This window comes from Anthonomus grandis, chromosome 17, assembly GCF_022605725.1.
Source record: "Anthonomus grandis grandis chromosome 17, icAntGran1.3, whole genome shotgun sequence".
Classification (NCBI taxonomy): Eukaryota; Metazoa; Arthropoda; class Insecta; order Coleoptera; family Curculionidae; genus Anthonomus; species Anthonomus grandis.
Window position 1 is genome coordinate 17,798,998 of NC_065562.1, and position 24,544 is coordinate 17,823,541.

The 24,544-nt window shown below is 37.3% G+C and overlaps 3 protein-coding genes across 3 annotated transcripts; 2 read left to right on the forward strand and 1 right to left on the reverse strand.

Annotated features, from left to right (window-relative positions):
* The first annotated feature begins 219 nt into the window (after positions 1-219).
* Positions 220-2,508, forward strand: LOC126746350 (lipase member H-A-like). Its single transcript, XM_050454570.1, has 5 exons — positions 220-454; positions 1,631-1,812; positions 1,866-2,012; positions 2,073-2,201; positions 2,253-2,508. Exons 1-5 carry the CDS (start codon positions 267-269, stop codon positions 2,489-2,491), a joined length of 885 nt encoding a protein of 294 aa, XP_050310527.1. The 5' UTR covers positions 220-266; the 3' UTR covers positions 2,492-2,508.
* Positions 2,496-16,123, reverse strand: LOC126746597 (uncharacterized). Its single transcript, XM_050454908.1, has 11 exons — positions 16,021-16,123; positions 15,607-15,967; positions 9,838-10,076; positions 9,597-9,787; positions 9,306-9,544; positions 8,877-8,893; positions 5,133-5,314; positions 3,319-3,646; positions 3,053-3,238; positions 2,817-2,994; positions 2,496-2,681 (listed from the first exon to the last, which is right to left on the reverse strand). The coding sequence occupies exons 1-11, from the start codon at positions 16,040-16,042 to the stop codon at positions 2,534-2,536; spliced, it is 2,091 nt and encodes a 696-aa protein (XP_050310865.1). The 5' UTR covers positions 16,043-16,123; the 3' UTR covers positions 2,496-2,533.
* Positions 16,124-18,842: 2,719 nt separating this feature from the next.
* Positions 18,843-22,971, forward strand: LOC126746319 (lipase member H-like). Its single transcript, XM_050454503.1, has 7 exons — positions 18,843-19,205; positions 21,390-21,495; positions 21,623-21,822; positions 21,882-22,061; positions 22,110-22,355; positions 22,415-22,608; positions 22,710-22,971. The coding sequence occupies exons 1-7, from the start codon at positions 19,160-19,162 to the stop codon at positions 22,965-22,967; spliced, it is 1,230 nt and encodes a 409-aa protein (XP_050310460.1). The 5' UTR covers positions 18,843-19,159; the 3' UTR covers positions 22,968-22,971.
* The last annotated feature ends 1,573 nt before the right edge of the window (positions 22,972-24,544 follow it).

A 24,544-nucleotide genomic window follows, 5' to 3' on the forward strand; every position in this document is an offset into this window, starting at 1 on the left:
TATACCAGGAGTGAGTTGGTTTACATCGTCATAACTCCATGCAACTATCCACCCTTTGCAATTTTTTGGACAGCAGCAATAACATGGCCATCTTGAATAACAAATGCCCTGTTTTAAAGATCTTGCATTTATAGCATCGAAACAAGTAAATATATTAACAATAGGGTCACGTCACACGACAGATTATCCATAAAATAAATTAAATAATGTTATCTATGTGTGCGTGTTTATTCAGCGGGCGTCCTTGTTAACGTACAGACGCGAAAATGAGCGACAAACAACGGTACAGGTCGTACCCGAAAGTGGATTTCGAGAAGCACCAATTCGACGATCCGCTAACGATCACTTACAAGTTATTCGTTAAAGAAAATGGCGACCAACCGGTTCGGTTGGTCGCCATTTTCTTTACCACCATTTTCTTTCACGGGTGGACCTCAAGTGAAAAATCCCCATGGTACGTACCCTATATAGATTAGGAATAGTACAAGTACAAATATGGCGATTCATTAAGTGTCATAGCTGTCAATGGTCACAAAGACAGTTGCTTGACTTATGTCAGAAATCAGCTGATTTAAGCCATATTTTCACTTAATCATCACTCATTTGAGCAATCAACAAAGTCATGACGTCACCGTATAAGACGCTTTAAGCGTTATAATAAATCATAGAACACAAATATAGATAAATATGATAAATGGTTAATGTATAGCTGTCAATGATCACAAAAACAATAATTGCTTGACATTTCATTGACTTATGTCATAAGTCAACTGATTTGAAATTATTTCGTTGGTAACGTCAGCTGTCAAAAGGCAATGTTGCCACAATATAATCTTTGTGAACTGGTTAAGGTATGGCCACATGTCTTAGGGCCAAATTATGGACCGGCTGGTAAAGTGTCTGGAAAAGTTATCCTGCTGGTAACATTAAAAATTGAATTAGGAACTTCTTGTTCGTCTTACCAGTGCCAGCGGGATAATTCTTGCTTACCAGTAGAACCAGTTAACAACAGGAAAAAGAGCTGGAGCATGCATAGTTTTGCAAGAAGTTTGTTCTTAATCTGTACGAGTATTTTGTTATTTTTCATCTGGTTAAATCTCTCTTTATTTAATATGATAATAGCTGACTGAAGGTTACATCCTTGCCTTATCCGACCCTTTTGCTCTGCCCCCGGAAGAGCAAAATAACTTCTTTTTCAGAAAAGTTTACCGACCTCTTCTCAGGACCAGTTATTCATAACCCTAATCTTTCTTTTTTTCTTAAGATTATTATACCGGCCTCAACAATTATGTTGTTGCCAAACTGTAAACCTTCTGCTAGTTAACAACAGGTTAAAATTTGGGTCATAATTCCTCCTGCAGCTATTGGTAGCGAGAGGATAGAATTCATCTGCCTGATAACACATAGGAACTTTACCAGCTGATGGTCCGTAATTTGGCCCTTACCCACATTACTTACAAGGAATTGAAGAGTCTATTTTACCCTGAGCATACTGCAATAGGAGACAGATCTACTCCTTAACCGCCTGAAAGAAAGACAGACAATCTCTTTAACTATGCCTCGAAGAAAGAAAAATAGATTCCTCAACTCTCTCTTTCTCGAAATATCCCTAATAAGACCATTTTCGCAGGTACGACTTAATAAAACAGGCCTATTTCCAAAAAGCCGATCACAATATAATCTTCGTGGACTGGTCCACCTATGGTAACATGTCTTACCACGTGTCCTCCGCCAATGTGAAACCGGTAGGGGACGCCATTGCGAATTTTTTAATACAAACTCGCTTACGCCCCGATAAAATTCACTTGATCGGTAAGACACTTAACTCTTGATGGAAACCTGTAACTTGGCAGGCACATTTTTAGGTTATTCCCTGGGGTCCCAGTTGGCCGGTTTCGTCGGTAAGGCATATGAGAACCTGGGGGGTAAGAAAGTGGGTCGGATCACCGCCTTGGACCCGGCCGGACCCATGTGGGGCAAACACGAGCTGGAAGAACGTTTGTGCCAAACAGGTTTGACAAGCGTTAGACACTGAATTATGTTCTTCTAATTGATGCAAAATTAAACTTTAGATGCGGAATTTGTCGATGTGGTGCACACGGACATACAGATGTTCGGATACACGAATCCGTGCGGACACGTGGATTTTTATCCTAACGGGGGCACCGATCAGCCTGGATGCGAGGGCACGAGTCCCGAAGGTAAGGCGCCACGTGGCTTTTAGGCGAGGTTTACTCAGGAATATTTTCCAGAAAATTGCAACCATCGACGTGCCCCAGCCTTGTTTATCGAGTCGATTAATAGTCAAATTGTGGCTACGGAAATCGACATTTATGAAGACGAGCAGCTGAATGTCGTGATAAACCGTAGGGAGAACCCTAAAAGGGTCGTGTTTGGTGAGGGTTGCGACCCCGAGGCCCGAGGGGTCTTTTATTTCGAAACTAGGGCCCACCGGCCCTATTTGAATCCCAGTTGGCAAGAAAATAAATGAGCACTTTTTATATATTACGCACGTCGATTTATTTGTACCGGGTCAGGTCAATAATTTAAAGAAATTCTTAAATCGGTCCTTGAACAGGCTCAGGGTCTCTCGGGACTTTTGCTTGTTGAGGTAGTAAGGCCTGAATCCCAAAGCGTATGGCGCTTTGTCCGAGGTTTCCAAGTAAAAAGTGCCCCGAGTCCTAAAATGTACCATAAGAGTTATTGCAAGGGCGTACCATCCCCAAAAATTATTTTATTAAAAAAAAAAATAATAATAGTGCGATCCTGTTCTTATTTAAAACGGTCCTTTTCTATTACGTACGTACGATACTCACAAATAATAAACGTTCTCCCCCATGACCGCCATCTTGTCAAAACCATTACATAACCCCAAAACGTAATTCACGACGTTGTCACATTGCCTGCCGATGAACGAATCTCCCCCGTAGACGGAACTCCTTATGGATTCTGCGTAGTACAGGCCAGCCATAATGTGACTGCACAGGGGCGGATCTGGAAAACTTGAAACATATAAAAACTATTGTTCAGGAAAACCGTTGTTTGTTTTTACATTTCCTATTTTGACAGGCGGGCTGTAGGGAGCCTCCGTTTACGTAAAAGTCCACATGCCCGGTCGCCTCCACTTTTCCAAAAGTACCCGCACTTGTGTGTATTACGTCGACGAATTCCGCATCCGATTTGTCCAGTTTCCAGTCGTTATTCAGGGTAGCGAACAGGGGCAGGGCCGGATCTAAACCTATCAGACAAAACTGTATAGCGTACCAAAGTTTAATACAAAATATATATTCTATAAACTTGACCAAACCTACTGCTTACCGGTGATCCTATAAAAACTGCTTCCCAACACATTTTGCAAATTATTGCCGGCTAATCCGGCCACGTGCGCCCCCAAACTGAACCCCACCACGTGTACTATGGGGGGCCGAATTCCAAAAGGGAGCAGTCCCACCATCAGAACGGAGATACACTGGGCCACGTACCACGTGTTAAGGTAAGCCGTGTGGTAGCAGGGTATCGATGCCAGCGGTTCCCAATCGACTATGATGACATTGTAGCCGACGTCTTGGTACGCTCTGGTTACGTTACTGGTACTGGTGTCGATATCCAGACCACCATAACCGTGAATCACCACTTTTAATGGTACCTGAAAATTTACGAATAGGTTTCTTCATGCCTTGTCCAACCTGTAAGTCAAAGAGTCTATCTACTTTTATTCGAAGCAGCTAATTTTGTCTTTTTTCTGCACAAAGAGTCATTCTATCATTTTTCCAAGCTGTCAGGGTCATTTTTGTTGTATTAGTATTGAAATATCGCAACACTGTATCCCACCTTTATGCTCATTAGTTATAATGTCACGTGTCATACCTCAAGATGTGTCAATACTGTCAATGTCAGTGTTTGTACGTCATATGTCAATGCTGTAGTCTGTGCTGAATACAACAATTTTCTCCTTTTTCTGGAAATTTTTTTTCTCCTTCCAGGCTGTTAAAGAATCATTTTGTCCTTCTTCCAGGCATTTGAAGTATCTTTCTATTTCTATCACAGGCAGTTGAAAAATGCCTGGAAGAGAAACAGAAAGACCCTTCGAGGATAAAGATAGAAAGACTTTACAATTGCCCTTAAGAGAGACAGACAAATTATTGAATTCAACAAAGTTGAAGAGACTGTTTGTCTTTGTTTCACATAGTTAAGAAGTCGGTTTGTTCTTCTCAACAGAAGGTCAAACTTTTCAACTGTCTAGAAGAGAGAGAGACAGAAAAACTATTCAACTGCCTGGAAGAAGGACAGAAATACTCTCCAAAAAAAGACAAAACTCCTCAACTTCCTGGACGTAATCCACAAAGATTTCCCCTCGTATTTTGAATGCGTGATGATGCCTTAAGCTGATCGAAACACGTGCAACTAGTAAACCAGATATTTGACAGCTGTCACTATCGGAGACGACTCTTTAATTTAATCGTCGATAGTTGCTGTAAACGTCAACATGAGGGCCAATTTCGTGATAATAAAAAGGGTCACACTTACGACAGGGTTGTACTCTTTCGATATGCATTTCATTGACATGTGTCAAAAGTCAGCTGATTTGCCTGTAATCAACCAGAAATTTGACAGCTGTCATTGTCTGATGTCTGACAGCTGATTGCGAATTAAAGAAAACTGTAAATTAGTTTGAGATCAGAAAAGTATATAGTAGGCAAACACCAGGTGGCGCTGCTTGTCGTAAGTCACGTTTTGTTTTATTTGAAAATCATTAAGTTATTAGCTAAGATAAAATGTAGAACACCGATTTATTTTTTGTCGTACGATTATTTTTACTATTTTAATTCATGCTTTTTACTATTAAATACTGTTTACTGAAAGTGCTTGGACGGTTAATAGGACCATAAAATAAAATAACAAACTCAACAGTCAACGCCAGACAGTTTCAAAAAATGGCGCCAATTTCACGATAATAAAAACAGTCACACTTACGACAGGGTTGTACTCTTTTAATCATATACCAAGAGATTTGACAGCTGTCACTGTCAGATCGAATTGTCGATACTTGCTGTCAGCAAGCGATCCGTTGACGTAAACATGACAGTTTTAAAAAATGGCGCCAATTTCACCATAATAAAAAAAAAACTTACCACAGGGTTGTACTCTTTGGGTATTTTAGGATCCAACGGGTTTAATGCGTATAATAAACTTTGGTTCCGGTGTGGTACCGATAGGGTGAACTTCACTGCTTCGGTGTGGGTGCATCTTTCGTAAAAATATACAGGACAGTCGCCCACAGTTACCTGAACCCCTTGGGAGTGAAGAATTTGACCTAAAAAGAGGGTTTTAAACATTTAAACGATATAAAGGGTAATCGTGACTTACCCAATGGTAAAACAATCCATAACAACCATTTAATAAGCATTTTCTACTTGGGTACTACTTGAAATCCATTGGTTTAATACAGTGAAACCGTATGCCGCTATGTGTGTTACTAGTGTACATTTGAATAATTAGTTACGAGATCAACTGAAAATGGAATAAGAAGTTAGATACCGTAAGGTTTTCCGACTGGTTTCAGACTAATTGCAAGTAGCGAAAATGTACAATTTAAAAGTACTAATTTTAGTACTTTTAAATACATAAAAAAAAAACATTATTTACCTTAGCCCTTGCCTAATAAATTATTATAAAATGCAAATAAATAAACCACTTAAAAAAAAAAGGAAAGTTTTTACTGCATATTGTTATATTATAAGTGACAATATCGAACTAATAACAATGAACCGATAATATGTTAAGGCACGCCCGCCGTATATGGATCCCCCGTGTAGAACCCATATATGTATACAGGGTGTGCAACTAAACAAATAGATGACAATAAAATAGGTTTGCCTGGAAGAAATTAAAATATTCGTCCAGGCAGATGATCAATGACAAACTCATTCAATTGTCTGGAAATGATCAAAATATTCGTCCAGGCAGTTGAGTCAATGAATCTTTGGGTTCACTGTATCCAGGCAATTGAGTCAACGACTCTCTTAGTTCTCTGTGATATGAATTCATTCAACTGCCTGGAAGTAATCACAATATTCGTCAATGACTCTCTTGGTTCACTGTGATATGATTGAATTCATTCAACTGCCTGGAAGTGATCAAAATATTCGTCCAGTCAGTTGAGTCAATGACTCTCTTGGGTCACTGTGATATGATTGAATTCACTCAACTGTCTAGAAGAAATTAAAATATTCGTCCAGGCAGTTCACTGTGATATGATTTAATTCATTCAACTGCCTGGAAGTAATCACAATATTCGTCAATGACTCTCTTGGTTCACTGTGATATGATTGAATTCATTCAACTGCCTGGAAGTGATCAAAATATTCGTCCAGTCAGTTGAGTCAATGACTCTCTTGGGTCACTGTGATATGATTGAATTCACTCAACTGTCTAGAAGAAATTAAAATATTCGTCCAGGCAGTTCACTGTGATATGATTTAATTCATTCAACTGCCTGGAAGTAATCACAATATTCGTCAATGACTCTCTTGGTTCACTGTGATATGATTGAATTCATTCAACTGCCTGGAAGTGATCAAAATATTCGTCCAGTCAGTTGAGTCAATGACTCTCTTGGGTCACTGTGATATGATTGAATTCACTCAACTGTCTAGAAGAAATTAAAATATTCGTCCAGGCAGTTGAGTCAATGAATCTCTTGGTTCACTGTGATATGATTGAATTCATTCAACTGCCTGGAAGAAATTAAAATATTCGTCCAGGCAGTTGAGTCAATGAATCTTTGGGTTCGCTGTGTCCAGGCAATTGAGTCAACGACTCTCTTAGTTCACTGTGATATGAATTCATTCAACTGCCTGGAAGTGATCAAAATATTCGCCCAGGCAGTTGAGTCAATGACTCTCTTGGGTCACTGTGATATGATTGAATTCACTCAACTGTCTAGAAGAAATTAAAATATTCGTCCAGGCAGTTGAGTCAATGAATCTTTGGGTTCGCTGTGTCCAGGCAATTGAGTCAACGACTCTCTTAGTTCACTGTGATATGAATTCATTCAACTGCCTGGAAGTGATCAAAATATTCGTCCAGTCAGTTGAGTCAATGACTCTCTTGGGTCACTGTGATATGATTGAATTCATTCAACTGCCTGGAAGAAATTAAAATATTCGTCCAGGCAGTTGAGTCAATGAATCTTTGGGTTCGCTGTGTCCAGGCAATTGAGTCAACGACTCTCTTAGTTCACTGTGATATGAATTCATTCAACTGCCTGGAAGTGATCAAAATATTCGCCCAGGCAGTTGAGTCAATGACTCTCTTGGGTCACTGTGATATGATTGAATTCATTCAACTGCCTGGAAGTAATCAAAATATTCGTCCAGGCAGTTCACTGTGATATGATTTAATTCATTCAACTGCCTGGAAGTAATCACAATATTCGTCAATGACTCTCTTGGTTCACTGTGATATGATTGAATTCATTCAACTGCCTGGAAGTGATCAAAATATTCGTCCAGTCAGTTGAGTCAATGACTCTCTTGGGTCACTGTGATATGATTGAATTCACTCAACTGTCTAGAAGAAATTAAAATATTCGTCCAGGCAGTTCACTGTGATATGATTTAATTCATTCAACTGCCTGGAAGTAATCACAATATTCGTCAATGACTCTCTTGGTTCACTGTGATATGATTGAATTCATTCAACTGCCTGGAAGTGATCAAAATATTCGTCCAGTCAGTTGAGTCAATGACTCTCTTGGGTCACTGTGATATGATTGAATTCACTCAACTGTCTAGAAGAAATTAAAATATTCGTCCAGGCAGTTGAGTCAATGAATCTCTTGGTTCACTGTGATATGATTGAATTCATTCAACTGCCTGGAAGAAATTAAAATATTCGTCCAGGCAGTTGAGTCAATGAATCTTTGGGTTCGCTGTGTCCAGGCAATTGAGTCAACGACTCTCTTAGTTCACTGTGATATGAATTCATTCAACTGCCTGGAAGTGATCAAAATATTCGTCCAGTCAGTTGAGTCAATGACTCTCTTGGGTCACTGTGATATGATTGAATTCATTCAACTGCCTGGAAGAAATTAAAATATTCGTCCAGGCAGTTGAGTCAATGAATCTTTGGGTTCGCTGTGTCCAGGCAATTGAGTCAACGACTCTCTTAGTTCACTGTGATATGAATTCATTCAACTGCCTGGAAGTGATCAAAATATTCGCCCAGGCAGTTGAGTCAATGACTCTCTTGGGTCACTGTGATATGATTGAATTCATTCAACTGCCTGGAAGTAATCAAAATATTCGTCCAGGCAGTTCACTGTGATATGATTTAATTCATTCAACTGCCTGGAAGTGATCAAAATATTCGTCCAGGCAGTTGAGTCAATGACTCTCTTGGGTCACTGTGATATGATTGAATTCACTCAATTGCCTGGAAGTGATCAAAGTATTCGTCCAGGCAGTTCACTGTGATATGATTTAATTCATTCAACTGCCTGGAAGTGATCAAAATATTCGTCAAGGCAGTTGAGTCAATGACTCTCTTGGGTCACTGTGATATGATTGAATTCACTCAACTGCCTGGAAGTGGTCAAAATATGGGTCCAGGCAATTGAGTAAATGACTCTCTTGATTCACTGTGATATAATTGAATTCATTCAACTGCCTGGAAGTGATCAAATTATTCGTCCAGGCAGTTTACTGTGATATGATTTAATTCATTCAACTGTCTGGAAGTAATAAAAATATCTAGATAAAGATAGATAATCTGATGACCTAGTTGAATCTCGTATTAGAACAACACTTACTGATAGTGTGATTCACTTGATTTTCAACAGTTCGTAAAGTTTATTATTCCTGTTTCTCTCTTACAGTAGATCTGATGTTGCCTATTACAGACGAAACACGTGTAATCCTTAAATTTCAATATATTCGAGACCTGTGACTTGGAAGGTTAATTTATTACTGATTAAAAAAGCGGCATTGAAGAGTGTCACTCTGTTTTATTTGACATTTTTTATTATTTCGTCAAACGTTAAACATTTATTTAACCTTTGAAAGGTTATAAATTAACAGCTAAATATCTAAGGCGATCTGAGGTAGAATTTTTTGTAAGTTTGTCCACCCGGTATATCCGTTATACACCTGAACGTAATTGATATTCCCAAGATGACCTGATATACATAACAGTGCCGAAAGTATGTGTGGCCCGCACCGAATTTGGTAAAGAAATGAACCGGTGGCGCAATAATAAAAACCCGATTTGTTCAACAATTAAATTTTATTACTGCGTTACGTCACTTTATCAGATTTTTATCGTTCAAGCGGTAATCGACGTCCTCCTCTAAGATCCTACTGTAGTAAATCCCCCGCACGTCCCCAGGTGTTTGGTCTCCCACGAGGGTGTCTTCACCCCCACATCGTTTCTCTTTCATTAACTCATCCAGGGTGGAACACCTGGTGGCCACATATGGATCATCCCGGACCAGAGAGCTAGCAAACACCTTCCAAGACAAACCGTGACTGCAAGCCTCGATAAACTGCAAACAATAACCCTCAAACGATCCATGTTATAAATAAATGATTGCACACCTCTAAAATGCCACATCCGGGTTGCGGAGGCCCACCACCGTTAGGGTAAAAATCCGCGTGCCCCAGCGGGGTCTTATAACCTAAAAACCCCGCGCAAGTATGAATAATATCCACAAAATGCGCGTCGTTAGGGTTCAGAGTGCCCGATTGCACCAAACCGGTGTCGAACCCCGGAAGTGCCGGATCTAACCCTAAAAAAAAAACCTTAACCTCAAATAACCCCAACTGTTCCCCCACCTACCGGTGATCCGTCCCACCTTCCCTGTCTTCACTTGTCTACCGGCGAACCCGGAAACGTGGGCCCCCAGACTGTGCCCCACCAGATGGATATCCTGTGGGTTCACCCCCAGTTCGTCCACCATGTGGTTCAGGTAGGTGCCATAGTGTTCGCCCACCGCTGGGGTGGTCAGCATGGGGATGGGGTAGAAAGGGTTGCCGGAGATCGCGCTCCAGTCCATCACCAACACGTTCGCGTCATACCTAAAATGGATGGAATTTGAAGGTCGATTTAAGGTGGTGCTACAGGAAATTCAACTCTCTGGAAGGCATTTTATCTTAAGGCTCAATTGTCTGGAAGGAGTTCCTGTTTTTTATTTCTTCTGGAAGAAGTGCCTTAATTAGGTTTTACGTCAAGGCAGTTGAGAACATGAAGACAGAAGATCCAGCTCCCTGGAAGAGGGTAATATGAAGGCGTTTCTTCCAGGAAGTTGAAGGTATTGATTTATTTCTTCCAGGAAATTGAAGGCATTTTATCTTAAGGCCCAATTGTCTGGAAGGAGTTCCTGTTTTTTATTTCTTCTGGAAGAAGTGCCTTAATTAGGTTTTACGTCCAGGCAGTTGAGAACATGAAGACCGAAGATCCAGCTCCCTGGAAGAGGGTAATATGAAGGCGTTTCTTCCAGGAAGTTGAAGGTATTGATTTATTTCTTCCAGGAAATTGAAGCTGAAGCGTTTTTCTTTCTTAATGTGCTGTTCAATTGCCTGGAAGAAATTCCTTTTTTTTTCATTTCTCCCAGTTGGAATTGGAAAGTTCTGTTGGGAATCGATGTGCGAAGACCCTAAGTAAATTGGTTTATTATTTCTCATGTTTCATAAAAAATTCAAATCAGGACCAATTTATTTGAAACTTACTGGGAATATTAACAGTTCTATTTGTAATCGATGTGTAAGAACCACAAGTAAATTAGTATATTATATCTAGACTAAGTTTAAAAATTCCAAACAAAATTTAAATTAAGTCCAATTTACTTGAAACTTCGTGGGATCATAAACGATCTTAGTGACAATCGATGGGAGAAGACCAGAAGTAAATTGTTCAACTAGTTTTTAAGTTATGGAAATTTTTCAAAAAAACAATTTACTCTCAAGTTTAAAATTCCATGAAAAATTCAAATCAAGACCAATTTACTAGAAATTTGTTGAGATCATAAACGGCAATGAAAGTGCGAAACTTGGTGGGATCATAAACGGTTCTATTGGCAATCGAATGAAAGAAGACCAGAAGTAAATTGGTCTATTAGTTTTTAAGTTATGGAGGATTTTAAAACAACAATGTTAATAAAAGTTTAAAAATTCATAAAAAAATTAAATCAAGACCAATTTACTTGAAATTTACTGGGATTATAAAGGATTTTATTGGCAATCAACGTGCGAAGACGTTAAGTAAATTGGTTTATTATTTTTTAGGTTATGAAAATTTTTCGAAAAATGGTCCAAAAAAAATGTAGTCTAGATTAAAAATTGGAAAAAAATCAAATCAAGACCAATTTACTTGAGACTTATTAGGATCATTAACGGTTCTACTGGCAATCGACGAGAGAAGACGAGAAGTAAATTGGCCTAGTACTTTTAAAGTTATGAACAATTTTCAAAAAGTGGTCCAAAAAAATTACTCTAATGTTTATAAATTCATAAAAAATTCAAATCAAGACCAATTTACTTGAAACTGACTGGAATTATAAACGATTTTATTGATATTCGATGTGCAAAGATCCTAAGTAAATTGGTCTATTATTTATTAAGTTATAAAAGTTTTTCAAAAATGGTCCAAAAAAATGTAGTCACAAGATTAAAAAATTTATGAAAAATTCAAATCAAGACCAATTTACTTGAAACTTAGTAGGATCATTAATCGTTCTACTGGCAATCGATGAGAGAAGACCAGGAGTGAATTGGCCTAGTACTTTTAAAGTTATGAACAATTTTCAAAAAATGGTCCAAAAAAATTACTCCCGAGCTTAAAAAAATATAAAAAAAATAAATCAAGACAAATTTACTTGAAACTTACTGAGATTATAAACAAATTATATTCTGTTACAAACAAATTGTATGTAAATTCTGTTGGCAACCGATGTGCGAAGACTGCAAGTAAATTGGTCTATTATTTTTTAAGTTATGAAAGTTTTTCAAAAAGTGGTCCAAGAAAATTACTCTAATGTTTATAAATTCATAAAAAATTCAAATCAAAACCAATTTAGTTGAAACTGACCAGAATTATAAACGATTTTATTGGTAATCGATGTGCGAAGACCAGAAGTAAATTGGTCTAGTACTTTTTAAGTTATGAACAATTTTCAAAAAATGGTCCAAAAAAATACTCTCCTAAAAAAATTAAATCAAGACAAATTTACCTGAAACTTACTGAGATTATGAACAAATTATATTCTGTTACAAACAAATTCTGTTGTAAAAAAATTGTATGGAAATTCTGTTGGCAACCGATGTGCGAAGACTGCAAGTAAATTGGTCTATTATTTTTTAAGTTATGAAAGTTTTTTAAAAAGTGGTCCAAAAAAATTATTCTAATGTTTATAAATTCATAAAAAATTTAAATCAAGACCAATTTACTTGAAACTGACTAGAATTATAATCGAGTTTATTGGTAATCGATGTGCGAAGATCTTAAGTAAATTGGTCTATTATTTATTAAGTTATAAAAGAATTTCAAAAAATGGTCCAAAAAAAATGAAGTATCAAGATTAAAAACTAAAAAAAAATTCAAATCAAGACCAATTTACTTAAAACTTAGTAGGATCATTAACGGTTCTACTGGCAATTAACGAGAAAAGACCAGAAGTAAATTCGCCTAGTACTTTTTAAGTTATGAACAATTTTCAAAAAATGGTCCAAAAAAATTACTCTAATATTTATAAATTCATAAAAAATTCAAATCAAGACCAATTTACTTGAAACTGACTAGAATTATAAACGAGTTTATTGGTAATCGATGTGCAAAGATCTTAAGTAAATTGGTCTATTATTTCTTAAGTTATAAAAGTTTTTCAAAAAATGGTCCAAAAAAAATGTAGTCTCTAGATTAAAAATTGAGAAAAAAATCAAATCAAGACCAATTTACTTGAGACTTATTAGAATCATTAACGGTTCTACTGGCAATCGATGAGAGAAAACCAGAAGTAAATTGGCCTAGTAGTTTTAAAGTTATGAACAATTTTCAAAAAATGGTCCAAAAAAAATACTCGCCTAAAAAAATTAAATCAAGACAAATTTACCTGTAACTTACTGAGATTATAAACAAATTATATTCTGTTACAAACAAATTCTGTTGTAAACAAATTGTATGTAAATTCTGTTGGCAACCGGTGTGCGAAGACTGCAAGTAAATTGGTCTATTATTTTTTAAGTTATGAAAGTTTTTCAAAAAGTGGTCCAAGAAAATTACTCTAATGTTTATAAATTCATAAAAAATTCAAATCAAGACCAATTTACTTGAAACTTAGTAGGATCATTAATGGTTCTACTGGCAATCGATGAGAGAAAACCAGAAGTAAATTGGCCTAGTACTTTTAAAGTTATGAACAATTTTCGAAAAATGGTCCAAAAAAATTACTCTCGAGCTTAAAAAAATTAAATCAAGACAAATTTACCTGTAACTTACTGAGATTATAAACAAATTATATTCTGTTACAAACAAATTCTGTTGTAAAAAAATTGTATGTAAATTCTGTTGGCAACCGATTTGCGAAGACTGCAAGTAAATTGGTCTATTATTTTTTAGGTTATGAAAATTTTTCAAAAAATGGTCCATGAGAATTACTCTAATGTTTATAAATTCATAAAAAATTCAAATTAAGACCAATTTACTTGAAACTTAGTAGGATCATTAACGGTTCTACTGGCAATCGACGAGAGAAGACCAGAAGTAAATTGGTCTAGTACTTTTTAAGTTATGAACAATTTTCAAAAAATGGTCCAAAAAAATACTCTCCTAAAAAAATTAAATCAAGACAAATTTACCTGTAACTTACTGAGATTATAAACAAATTATATTCTGTTACCAACAAATTCTGTTGTAAACAAATTGTATGTAAATTCTGTTGGCAACCGATTTGCGAAGACTGCAAGTAAATTGGTCTATTATTTTTAAAGTTATGAAAGTTTTTCAAAAAATGGTCCAAGAAAATTACTCTAACGTTTATAAATTCATAAAAAATTCAAATCAAGACCAATTTACTTGAAACTGACTAGAATTATAATCGAGTTTATTGGTAATCGATGTGCAAAGATCTTAAGTAAATTGGTCTATTATTTCTTAAGTTATAAAAGTTTTTCAAAAAATGGTCCAAAAAAAATGTAGTCTCTAGATTAAAAATTGAGAAAAAATCAAATCAAGACCAATTTACTTGAGACTTATTAGAATCATTAACGGTTCTACTGGCAATCGATGAGAGAAGACCCGAAGTAAATTGGTCTAGTACTTTTAAAGTTATAAACAATTTTCAAAAAATGGTCCAAAAAAATACTCTCCTAAAAAAATTAAATCAAGACAAATTTACCTGTAACTTACTGAGATTATAAACAAATTATATTCTGTTACAAACAAATTCTGTTGTAAACAAATTGTATGTAAATTCTGTTGGCAACCGGTGTGCGAAGACTGCAAGTAAATTGGTCTATTATTTTTTAAGTTATGAAAGTTTTTCAAAAAGTGGTCCAAGAAAATTACTCTAATGTTTATAAATTCATAAAAAATTCAAATCAAGACCAATTTACTTGAAACTTAGTAGGATCATTAATGGTTCTACTGGCAATCGATGAGAGAAAACCAGAAGTAAATTGGCCTAGTACTTTTAAAGTTATGAACAATTTTCGAAAAATGGTCCAAAAAAATTACTCTCGAGCTTAAAAAATATATAAAAAAATTAAATCAAGACAAATTTACTTGAAACTAACTGGAATTATAAACGATTTTATTGGTAATCGATGTGCGAAGATCCTAAGTAAATTGGTCTATTATTTATTAAGTTATAAAGGTTTTTCAAAAATGGTCCAAAAAAAATACTCTCCTAAAAAAATTAAATCAAGACAAATTTACCTAAAACTTTACCTGAGATAATAAAGGGATTATAACTTTTGGCAATCGATGTGCGAAGACCCTAAGTAAATTAAAAGAGATAATATGAAGGCGTTTCTTTCAGGCAGTTGAAGGTATTAATCTATTTTCTCCAGGAAATATTGCCTAGTTAATTCTTGAATTATTGGCAAAAAACTGCATTTTTATCATGAGACACCCTATATGTTATAATGCCAATCGATTTGTAAGTAAATTCTAATTAAAAAACACTTAATACTCTATAAGTCTAAAATGACAACTAACGGAGTTATTGAGGTTTGAAGTGGAGAGTGTCTGAGCGACGGCCCTAATAGCACGTCGTTTAAAATTGGGATATCTCGCTTATTTTTCACGTTAGAGAAATTTCATAGAGACAAGTTTTGTTTAGAATTTAATTTCCTACTGATTGATATAAATTGTTCTAAAATTCAACAGGATTTGATAACGTTTTTCCCAGGTTAAAATTAATATGTCTATGGTCCCTTTTTGGCAATAACTTAATAACTAACAGAGTTATTGTGGTTTGAAGTGAAGAGTATCTAAGCGACGTCGTTTAAAGTTGAATAACTGGCTTATTTTTAACGTTACAAAAATATCATAAAGATAACTTTTACTTAAAATTTAATTTTCTATCGATTGACACAAAAAAATCAAATCTACCTGTAAAGAAAACCGTCTCGGATACGCACAGAAGAATCCTTCTTTCCACCAGACATCCAGCCGTGGGTAACGCACTTAGTGGATTTCGAGGGGTCAATATAGCTGCTCAAGTCTTCCTTGGACTTGATTTCCACCCCTTCCAGGTGTTTTCTGGAAAAATAGGTGATTTTAACGTCCTCGTCCATGTTCGGTTCGCCTATGCCGAATAATTTCGTGTAATTCGTGCGGTTCAAGTAAACGTACATCGGATTTCCGTCGTCATCGGGGAACAGGATGTACTCGCTGCCAAAACCTGGATACTTTTCCTGGACTTCTTCCCGTGAGTAGCCGTTAGTTGAGATAGTAAGGAAATTTATTACTACTAAAAGTTATATTTTAAATTATAATAATGGGGTTAATTTTGGTTAGTATTACCATAAATTATAACAAAAATCATGGCGTTTAAAAGGTACTTAAACGACTATATGAATTACATGACATGGAATTTTTATATAGAGTATATACGACCGAAAAACCGATAACCTAGCTGTCTAATGTAAATTTCTTTGTCGGCAACGCGTTTTATGCAAAATTAGATAAATATTCAGAATAAGTAGCGCCATATATTTTCCTCCTTGGGCCGCTTAGTTACGTATAATTTTTGCGTAAATTAAATTTTAATTATTGTTTTATTCAGGGACACCATAGTTCTGCGTAATAATGCGTGAAAATCACGTATTCTTATGTCTATGTGAGTCGATATTTTTCTCACTTTCAGGCTTCTCACGTTCAAGAATCATTAACGATCGTAATGAAATTATGCTTCTCGTATGTAGTGGGATTAACTACATAAGAAAACCATAATTTCCAGAAGATCCAGGACGTAAGGGGGAAGTGAGAAGCGGTAGAGACCCTGAAAGGTCCATAAATTCCATCATTTTCTTACTCTCAGGCTTCTCAGGCCCAAGAATCCTGGACGATCATAATTAAATTATGCTTCTCGTATGTAGTGGGATTAACTACGTAAGAAAACCACAATTTCCAGAAGATCCGGGACGTAAGGGGAAAGTGAGAAGCGGTAGAGACCCTGAAAGGTTCATAAATTCAACCATTTTCTCACTCTCAGGCTTCTCAAGCCCAAAAATCCTGGACGATCGTAATTAAATTATGCTTCTCGTATGTAGTGGGATTAACTACGTAAGAAAACCATAATTTCCAGAAGATCCAGGACGTAAGGGGGAAGTGAGAAGCGGTAGAGACCCTGGAAAGTCCATAAATTCAACCATTTTCCTACTGTCAGGCTTCTCAGGCCCAAAATTCTTGGACGATCGTAATTAAATTATGCTTCTCGTATGTAGTGGGATTAACTACGTAAGAAAACCACAATTTCCAGAAGATCCAGGACGTAAGGGGGAAGTGAGAAGTGGTAGAGACCCTGAAAGGTCCATAAATTCAACCATTTTCCCACTCTCAGGCTTCTCAGGCCCAAGAATCCTGGACGATCGTAATTAAATTATGCCCCTCGTATATAGTGGGATTAACTATGTAAGAAAATCACAATTTCCAGAAAATCCAGGACGTAAGGGGGAAGTGAGAAGCGGTAGAGACCCTGAAAGATCCATAAATTCAACCATTTTCCTACTCTCAGGCTTCTCAAGTCCAAGAATCCTGGACGATCGTAATTAAATTATGCTTCTCGTATGTAGTGGGATTAACAATATAAGAAAACCATAATTTCTAGAAGATCCAGGACGTAAGGGGGAAGTGAGAAGCGGTAGAGACCCTGAAAGGTCCATAAATTCAACCATTTTCCCACTCTCAGGCTTCTCAAGTCCAAGAATCCTGGACGATCGTAATTAAATTATGCTTCTCGTATGTAGTGGGATTAACTATGTAAGAAAACCATAATTTCCAGAAGATCCAGGACGTAAGGAAGAAGTGAGAAGCGGTAGAGACCCTGAAAGGTTCATAAATTCAACTATTTTCCCACTCTCAGGCTTCTCAAGCCCAAGAATCCTGGACGATCGTAATTAAATTATGCTTCTCGTATGTAGTGGGATTAACTATGTAAGAAAACCATAATTTCCAGAAGATCCAGGGCGTAAGAAAGAAGTGAGAAGCGGTAGAGACTCTGAAAGGTCCATAAATTCAACCATTTTCCTACTCTCAGGCTTCTCAGGCCCAAAATTCTTGGACGATCGTAATTAAATTATGCTTCTCGTATGTAGTGGGATTAACTACGTAAGAAAACCACAATTTCCAGAAGATCCAGGACGTAAGGGGGAAGTGAGAAGTGGTAGAGACCCTGAAAGGTCCATAAATTCAACCATTTTCCTACTCTCAGGCTTCTCAGGTCCAAGAACCCTGGACGATCGTAATTAAATTATGCCCCTCGTATGTAGTGGGATTAACTATGTAAGAAAACCATAATTTCCAGAAGATCCAGGACGTAAGGGGGAAGTGAGAAGCGGTAGAGACCCTGAAAGGTCCATAAATTCAACTATTTTCCCACTCTCAGGCTTCTCAAGCCCAAGAATCCTGGACGATCGTAATTAAATTATGCTTCTCGTATGTAGTGGGATTAACTATGTAAGAAAGCCACAATTTCCAGAAGATCCAGGACGTAAGGGGGAAGTGAGAAGCGGTAGAGACCCTAAAAGGTCCATAAATTCAACCATTTTCTTACTCTCAGGCTTCTCAGGTCCAAGAATCCTGGACGATCGTAATTAAATTATGCCCCTCGTATGTAGTGGGATTAACTATATAAGAAAACCACAATTTCCAGGAGATCCAGGACGTAAGGGGGAAGTGGGAAGTGGTAGAGACCCTGAAAGGTCCATAAATTCAACTATTTTCCCACTCTCAGGCTTCTCAAGCCCAAGAATCTTGGACGATCGTAATGAAAATATGCTTTTCATATATAGTGGAATAAACTACGTAAGAAAAACGCGATTTCTCAAATATTCAGGCCCTAATGACTAACTGGAACGCGGTAGAGACCACGAAAAATCAAAACATTCAATACTATTGCAACATTCAGGCAAAGTACCTACCACTGACGGTTGTAATGAAAGGCATAATATAACAAATTATATAATAATTCACATATTACATGACCTCTTTAAATTCTTAAATAATTGCATTATAAGAGAGAGAGGTCTCTCTCTGTAATACAAAATGATTTTTTATGAAACCGTTCAATGCCCAAGTGCACTAAATCATTGCTGTCGTCTTACGGTTTAATTAAACCAAACAAGTTGCAATTATTTACTAGACACAAGCTATAAAAGGAAAACTTTACGTGTTGAACAAAGACAGAAGGGATAAGGAAGAAGTGGACTTTGAAGACCCAGTTTTAAAGCACCGAAGGTGAATATTAAATGGGAAACGTGCCGCGGCGGTGCGTGATTTGACTCACTTCTGTAATCAAATTTTAATTTTTTTTTTCTTCGTATTATGACGTTTTGCTACAATAGTTGATGGACGAATTCAGGTGAAAAATATAACGCGCTTTCTCTAAGCGATTTTGGGAAAAGCGAATTTTAGTTATAATGTGCCTTTTGACGGACGTAAAATGGTTCCGTTGGTGATCTTCGTTTTGGTGACCCTCCTATTACAATGTAAGTAAATTTTTTTTTTCACTGTTTTTAAACACTTTGTGATTTTATTCATAAAATTGACCTCTAATGATCTTCCTCTGGCTGTTGTAACCCCAATAGCGGGCAGAAGTAAATTCAAATTGACCGCCATAAGGGAGAATAGTTAGTGGCGCCCCCTTCAACCGACACTGTATATAAAATACTTATTGTGTACAAAGTAGGCATAGATTTTTTTTCACGTTAAAATGACAGATGGACGCCATCTTGATAGGGACGCAACCGACTGCGACATGTCAGCAAGTTTGACGTGTGTCAAAAATAAATAAAAATGGCGGAATTCAGCGTTGTATACGTCATGGGATATATTACATATTTTGTATAAAGTAGGCGTGGCATTTTTTCGTTATAAATGACAATTGCGACTGTCAAAAAATAGGGCCAATTTAAAAAAAATAAACTTAATTAATTTAATAAATTATATTCTTCCTGGATCATCGTAATCTCTATATAAGGGAGAAATAAATTCAAATTAAGCGCCAAAATGAAATTGAAAAAGTTGGTCAACTCATTCCGACACTTCAACGAGTTTGACGTGTGTCAAATATAAATGTCAAAAAAATTAAAATGGCGGAGTTTAGGGTTCTGAATGTCACTGAATATATTATTTATTTTGTACAAAGTAGGCGTCGCATGTTTTGCGTCAAAATGACAGTCCCGGAAATGGCGCCTTTTTTGAAAAAATTAACTTTATCAATTTAATAAATATTATTCTTTCTGGAGCATCACAATCCCAATAACAGGAACAAATAAATTCAAACTAGCCTAAATGGAAATTAAAAAAGTAGGTGGCGCCACCGTCCTTCGACTGCGATATGTCAGCGAGTTTGACGTGTGTCAAACATAAATGTCACAAAATAAGAATGGCGGAATTCGGGCATTGGACAAATTTGTTATTTTTTACATAGTAGGCATGGCATTTTTTTACGTCAAAATGACAGTCTTGGCGCCAATTTTGAATAAATAAGCTTAAATAATTTAATAAGTAATACTCTTCTCAGAGCATCGTAATCCCAATAAAAGGGAAAAATAAATTCGAAATAACCGCCAAAATGGCAATTAAAAAAGTTGGTGACGCCACCGTTCACAGACTCCGTCAAGAAAATAAAAATGGCGGAATTCAGGGTTGAGTATGTCACTGGACATATTAGTTATTTTGTACCAAGTAGGCGTGGCATTTTTGTGGATTGACGTCTCTTTCTTATTAAATCGCCTGGAAGGGATAGAAATAACTTGTCAATTACAGGTAGTCCTTTCAGGTTTCATGTGCTTGAAAGAGATAAAAGAAGTATCTTAGAAATCTTGGGAATTTGATAGAATCACCTTTCTTGAATTTCTCAGAAGACCCAAAGGACGTCGTTTAGCTCATTCTCTCTCTCTCTCTCTCTCTCTCTGTCTAAGTGCCTGGACGAGATAGTGACAAATGACATTTTACTGATTCCAGGCAGTTGAACGTTAATCAAATCAATTTCCTGATCAACAGTTGAACTATTTTTGACGTAAAAGTATCAGTTCGAAATGTCAAAAAAAGGCGCCAATTTTAAAAAAACTTTATTAATTTAATGAATATTTTTCCCGGAGTATAAAATCTTAGGCGAAATAAATTCAAATTAACCGCCAAAATAGACAATAAAAAGTTGGTGGCGCCACTATCAACCGAAATTACAGCAAGTCTTGACGTACGTTACACATTAATGTCCATAAAATAAAGATGGCGGAATCCAGGGCAAACTGGACAAATTTAACTATTTACATATTAATTAATTTTTACTCATAAACATTAATTTTGAACGAAGTGGGCATGTTTTGACGTCACAATGACAGATGAGCGCCACCTTTGGAGCGCTACAATCAAACCAATTCTGACAGTTCGGATTGTCAAAAAATGGCACCATTTTTGAAAAAAGACTTAATTAATTTAATAAATAATACGCTAACGAACTCAATAATAATAATACTGCTTCCGGTATATATTATATATAATCGATTTAGCAACCCGTTAATCTAATTACATGGATTTAGCACGAAATTAATCATAATTCAAGCTACAGAAATGTCGCAACAAGCGACGTTAATTGGGCGTTTAATTATTTATTAAAAAAAATAGAGCATAACATGTAAATTACTTAATACATAACGCGTTTGTAGTGACAAGTACCCAAAATGAGACGGAAGAATTACTGTACCAGCACCAAATGCAAAACAGACTGCGACGGACGATCAACATCGGACCTTGCAGGATCGTCTTGTATTCGTAAGTAAGCCTTGACTTTGACTTGTCAATTTAGTCGGTAAAACAGAATTCAAGCATGAAAGGACACGCTAATATTGACAGTAGTAGTTAGTTACACATGCGCCATATGTTTTATGGAATGTTCCAGAGAATGTCCAGATCCGGAGGTGACGTTTTTCATGTATTCCACCGCTCATCCAGAGAGTCCCGAGCAGGTTTACACCTCGACCAACCTGCGGGGGACGAATCTACAAAAAACCTCTTTCGATCCCCGCAAACCCACCAAGGTGATCATACACGGTTATAATTCGAATATGTTCCTAAGTGCCCTTACTGAATTAAGGCAAGGTATGTGATAATGATGTTCTACACCTGGAAAATCCTGCTACAACCCCTTTTCGTTCCAGAATACCTTAAAACAAACGACTACAACATTTTCGCGGTGGACTGGAGCCCTTTGAACAAATCCCCTTGTTACCCGGCGGCAGTGTGGAACTCCCGACACGTTGGCACTTGCGTAGCCCAATTAATCGATAGAATTCGGGACATGGGTGCCGAGAACATCCACGTAATCGGGTTCAGTTTAGGTAAAAAACTTTTCCCCTTTAAGATCCGGGTAAAACTTCCCTTTCCAGGTGCCCATATAACCAACTATCTCTCGATAGCGCTTCGGCCTTATAAGCTTCCGAGAATCACGGGGCTGGACCCGGCCCTTCCAGGCTTCATAACGGGAAACCTGGACGAAAAGCTGGATAAAAGCGATGCCACGTTTGTGGACGTTTACCACACCAATGCCCTGATGCAAGGAAAAGCCGAGGAGAGTGGCCACGTGGATTTTTATTTTAATGGGGGGTCAGTACAACCCGGGTGCTGGGGACCAGGTACTGAAACCATTAAGCGATCACCAAGGGGAGTTTTTTTTGGTTCCTTTGTTTTGCAGAGTTTTTCTCTTGTAACCACCATAGGGCTCCGCTGTACTACGCGGAATCGATTAACTCGGACGCGGGATTTTGGGGATGGAAGTGCCCCAGCTACTTTGACTATTTGGGGGGCAGGTGCCCCCCGAGTGTTTCTAATGAACTGTACGTCTTGGCAGGCGAAAAATTGAGGCATGGGATAGTAGGTACATATATGGTAAGTACCATGTAACATTTTATTCAGTTTTCCTCTCATTAAGTACAGAGAAAGCCTGTAGGACGTGCACAATTTAAGGAGTTTTTTTTTTATATATATAGGTGATCACTGGATCTTCACCACCGTTTGCTATTGGGCCGTACAACTTCACCACTGGTGCCTGGTTGAAGGGCCAGAAACCGGTTGAAGATACTCTGGATAATTCCATTGGAACCGACCAAGAGTACCAGCAGCCGGACTTTGAAGTTGATGTAGTTGAACCTGACGAACTTTTCAATCAACTGTTGGAGCAGAAAGTTGAAAATGAACGTCTGTACAATAATGTTTTTGGGGGAGCAATATACGATAATTTGGTTTAGGGGTTGTGTATTGAAATATCCCTTGAAAATATCTGAATCTGAATTTAGTGTTATCAACTGCGCAATAACAAGGCACCATATAGAGATGCGGTAGTAGACCAGTTGAACTACCGGAATCACATTGAGAATTCGTTGAAATTCCTGGACAAATCCTCTTGGATCTTCTGGAAATTATGGTTTTCTTACGTAGATGATCCCACTACATAAGTAAAGCACAATTTCATTACGATCGTCCAGGTTTTTTGGGCCTGAGAAGCCTGAGAGTGGGAAAATGGTCGAATTTATGGACCTTTCAGGGTCTCTACCGCTCCTCACTTCCTCCTTACACCCTGGATCTTCTGGAAATTATGTTTTTCTTATGTAGTTAATTCCTTTACATACGAGAAGCATAATTTCATTACGATCGTCCAGGATTTTTGGGCCTGAGAAGCCTGAGAGTGGGAAAATGGTCGAATTTATGGACCTTTCAGGGTCTCTACCGCTTCTCACTTCCTCCTTACACCCTGGATCTTCTGGAAACTATAGTTTTCTTACGTAGTTAATCCCACTACATACGAGAAGCACAATTTCATTACGATCGTCCAGGATTCTTGTGCCTGAGAAGCCTGAGAGTGGGAAAATGGTTGAATTTATGGACCTCTCAGGGTCTCTACCGCTTCTCACTTCCTCTTTACACCCTGGATCTTCTGGAAATTATGTTTTTCTTATGTAGTTAATTCCTCTACATATGAGAAGCATAATTTCATTACGATCGTCCAGGATTTTTGGGCCTGAGAAGCCTGAGAGTGGGAAAATGGTTGAATTTATGGACCTCTCAGGGTCTCTACCGTTCTCACTTCCTCCTTACACCCTGGATCTTCTGGAAATTATGTTTTTCTTATGTAGTTAATTTCTCTACATACGAGAAGCATAATTTCATTACGATCGTCCAGGATTTTTGGGCCTGAGAAGCCTGAGAGTGGGAAAATGGTTGAATTTATGGACCTCTCAGGGTCTCTACCGCTTCTCACTTCCTTCTTACACCCTGGATCTTCTGGAAACTATAGTTTTCTTACGTAGTTAATCCCACTACATACGAGAAGCATGATTTCATTACGATCGTCCAGGATTTTTAGGCGTGAAAGGCTTGAGAGTGGGAAAATGGTCGAATTTATGGACCTTTCAAGGTCTCTACCGCTTCTCACTTCCCCCTTACGTCCTGGATCTTCTGGAAATTATGTTTTTCTTATGTAGTTAATCCCACTACATACGAGAAGCACAATTTCGTTACGATCGTCCAGGTTTTTTGGTCCTGAGAAACTTGAGAGTGGGAAAATGGTTGAATTTATGGACCTTTCAGGGTCTCTACCGCTCCTCACTTCCTCCTTACACCCTGGATCTTCTGGAAATTATGTTTTTCTTATGTAGTTAATTCCTCTACATACGAGAAGCATAATTTCATTACGATCGTCCAGGATTTTTGGTCCTGAGAAGCTTGAGAGTGGGAAAATGGTCGAATTTATGGACCTTTCAGGGTCTCTACCGCTTCTCAGTTCCCCCTTACGTCCTGGATCTTCTGGAAACTATGGTTTTCTTAC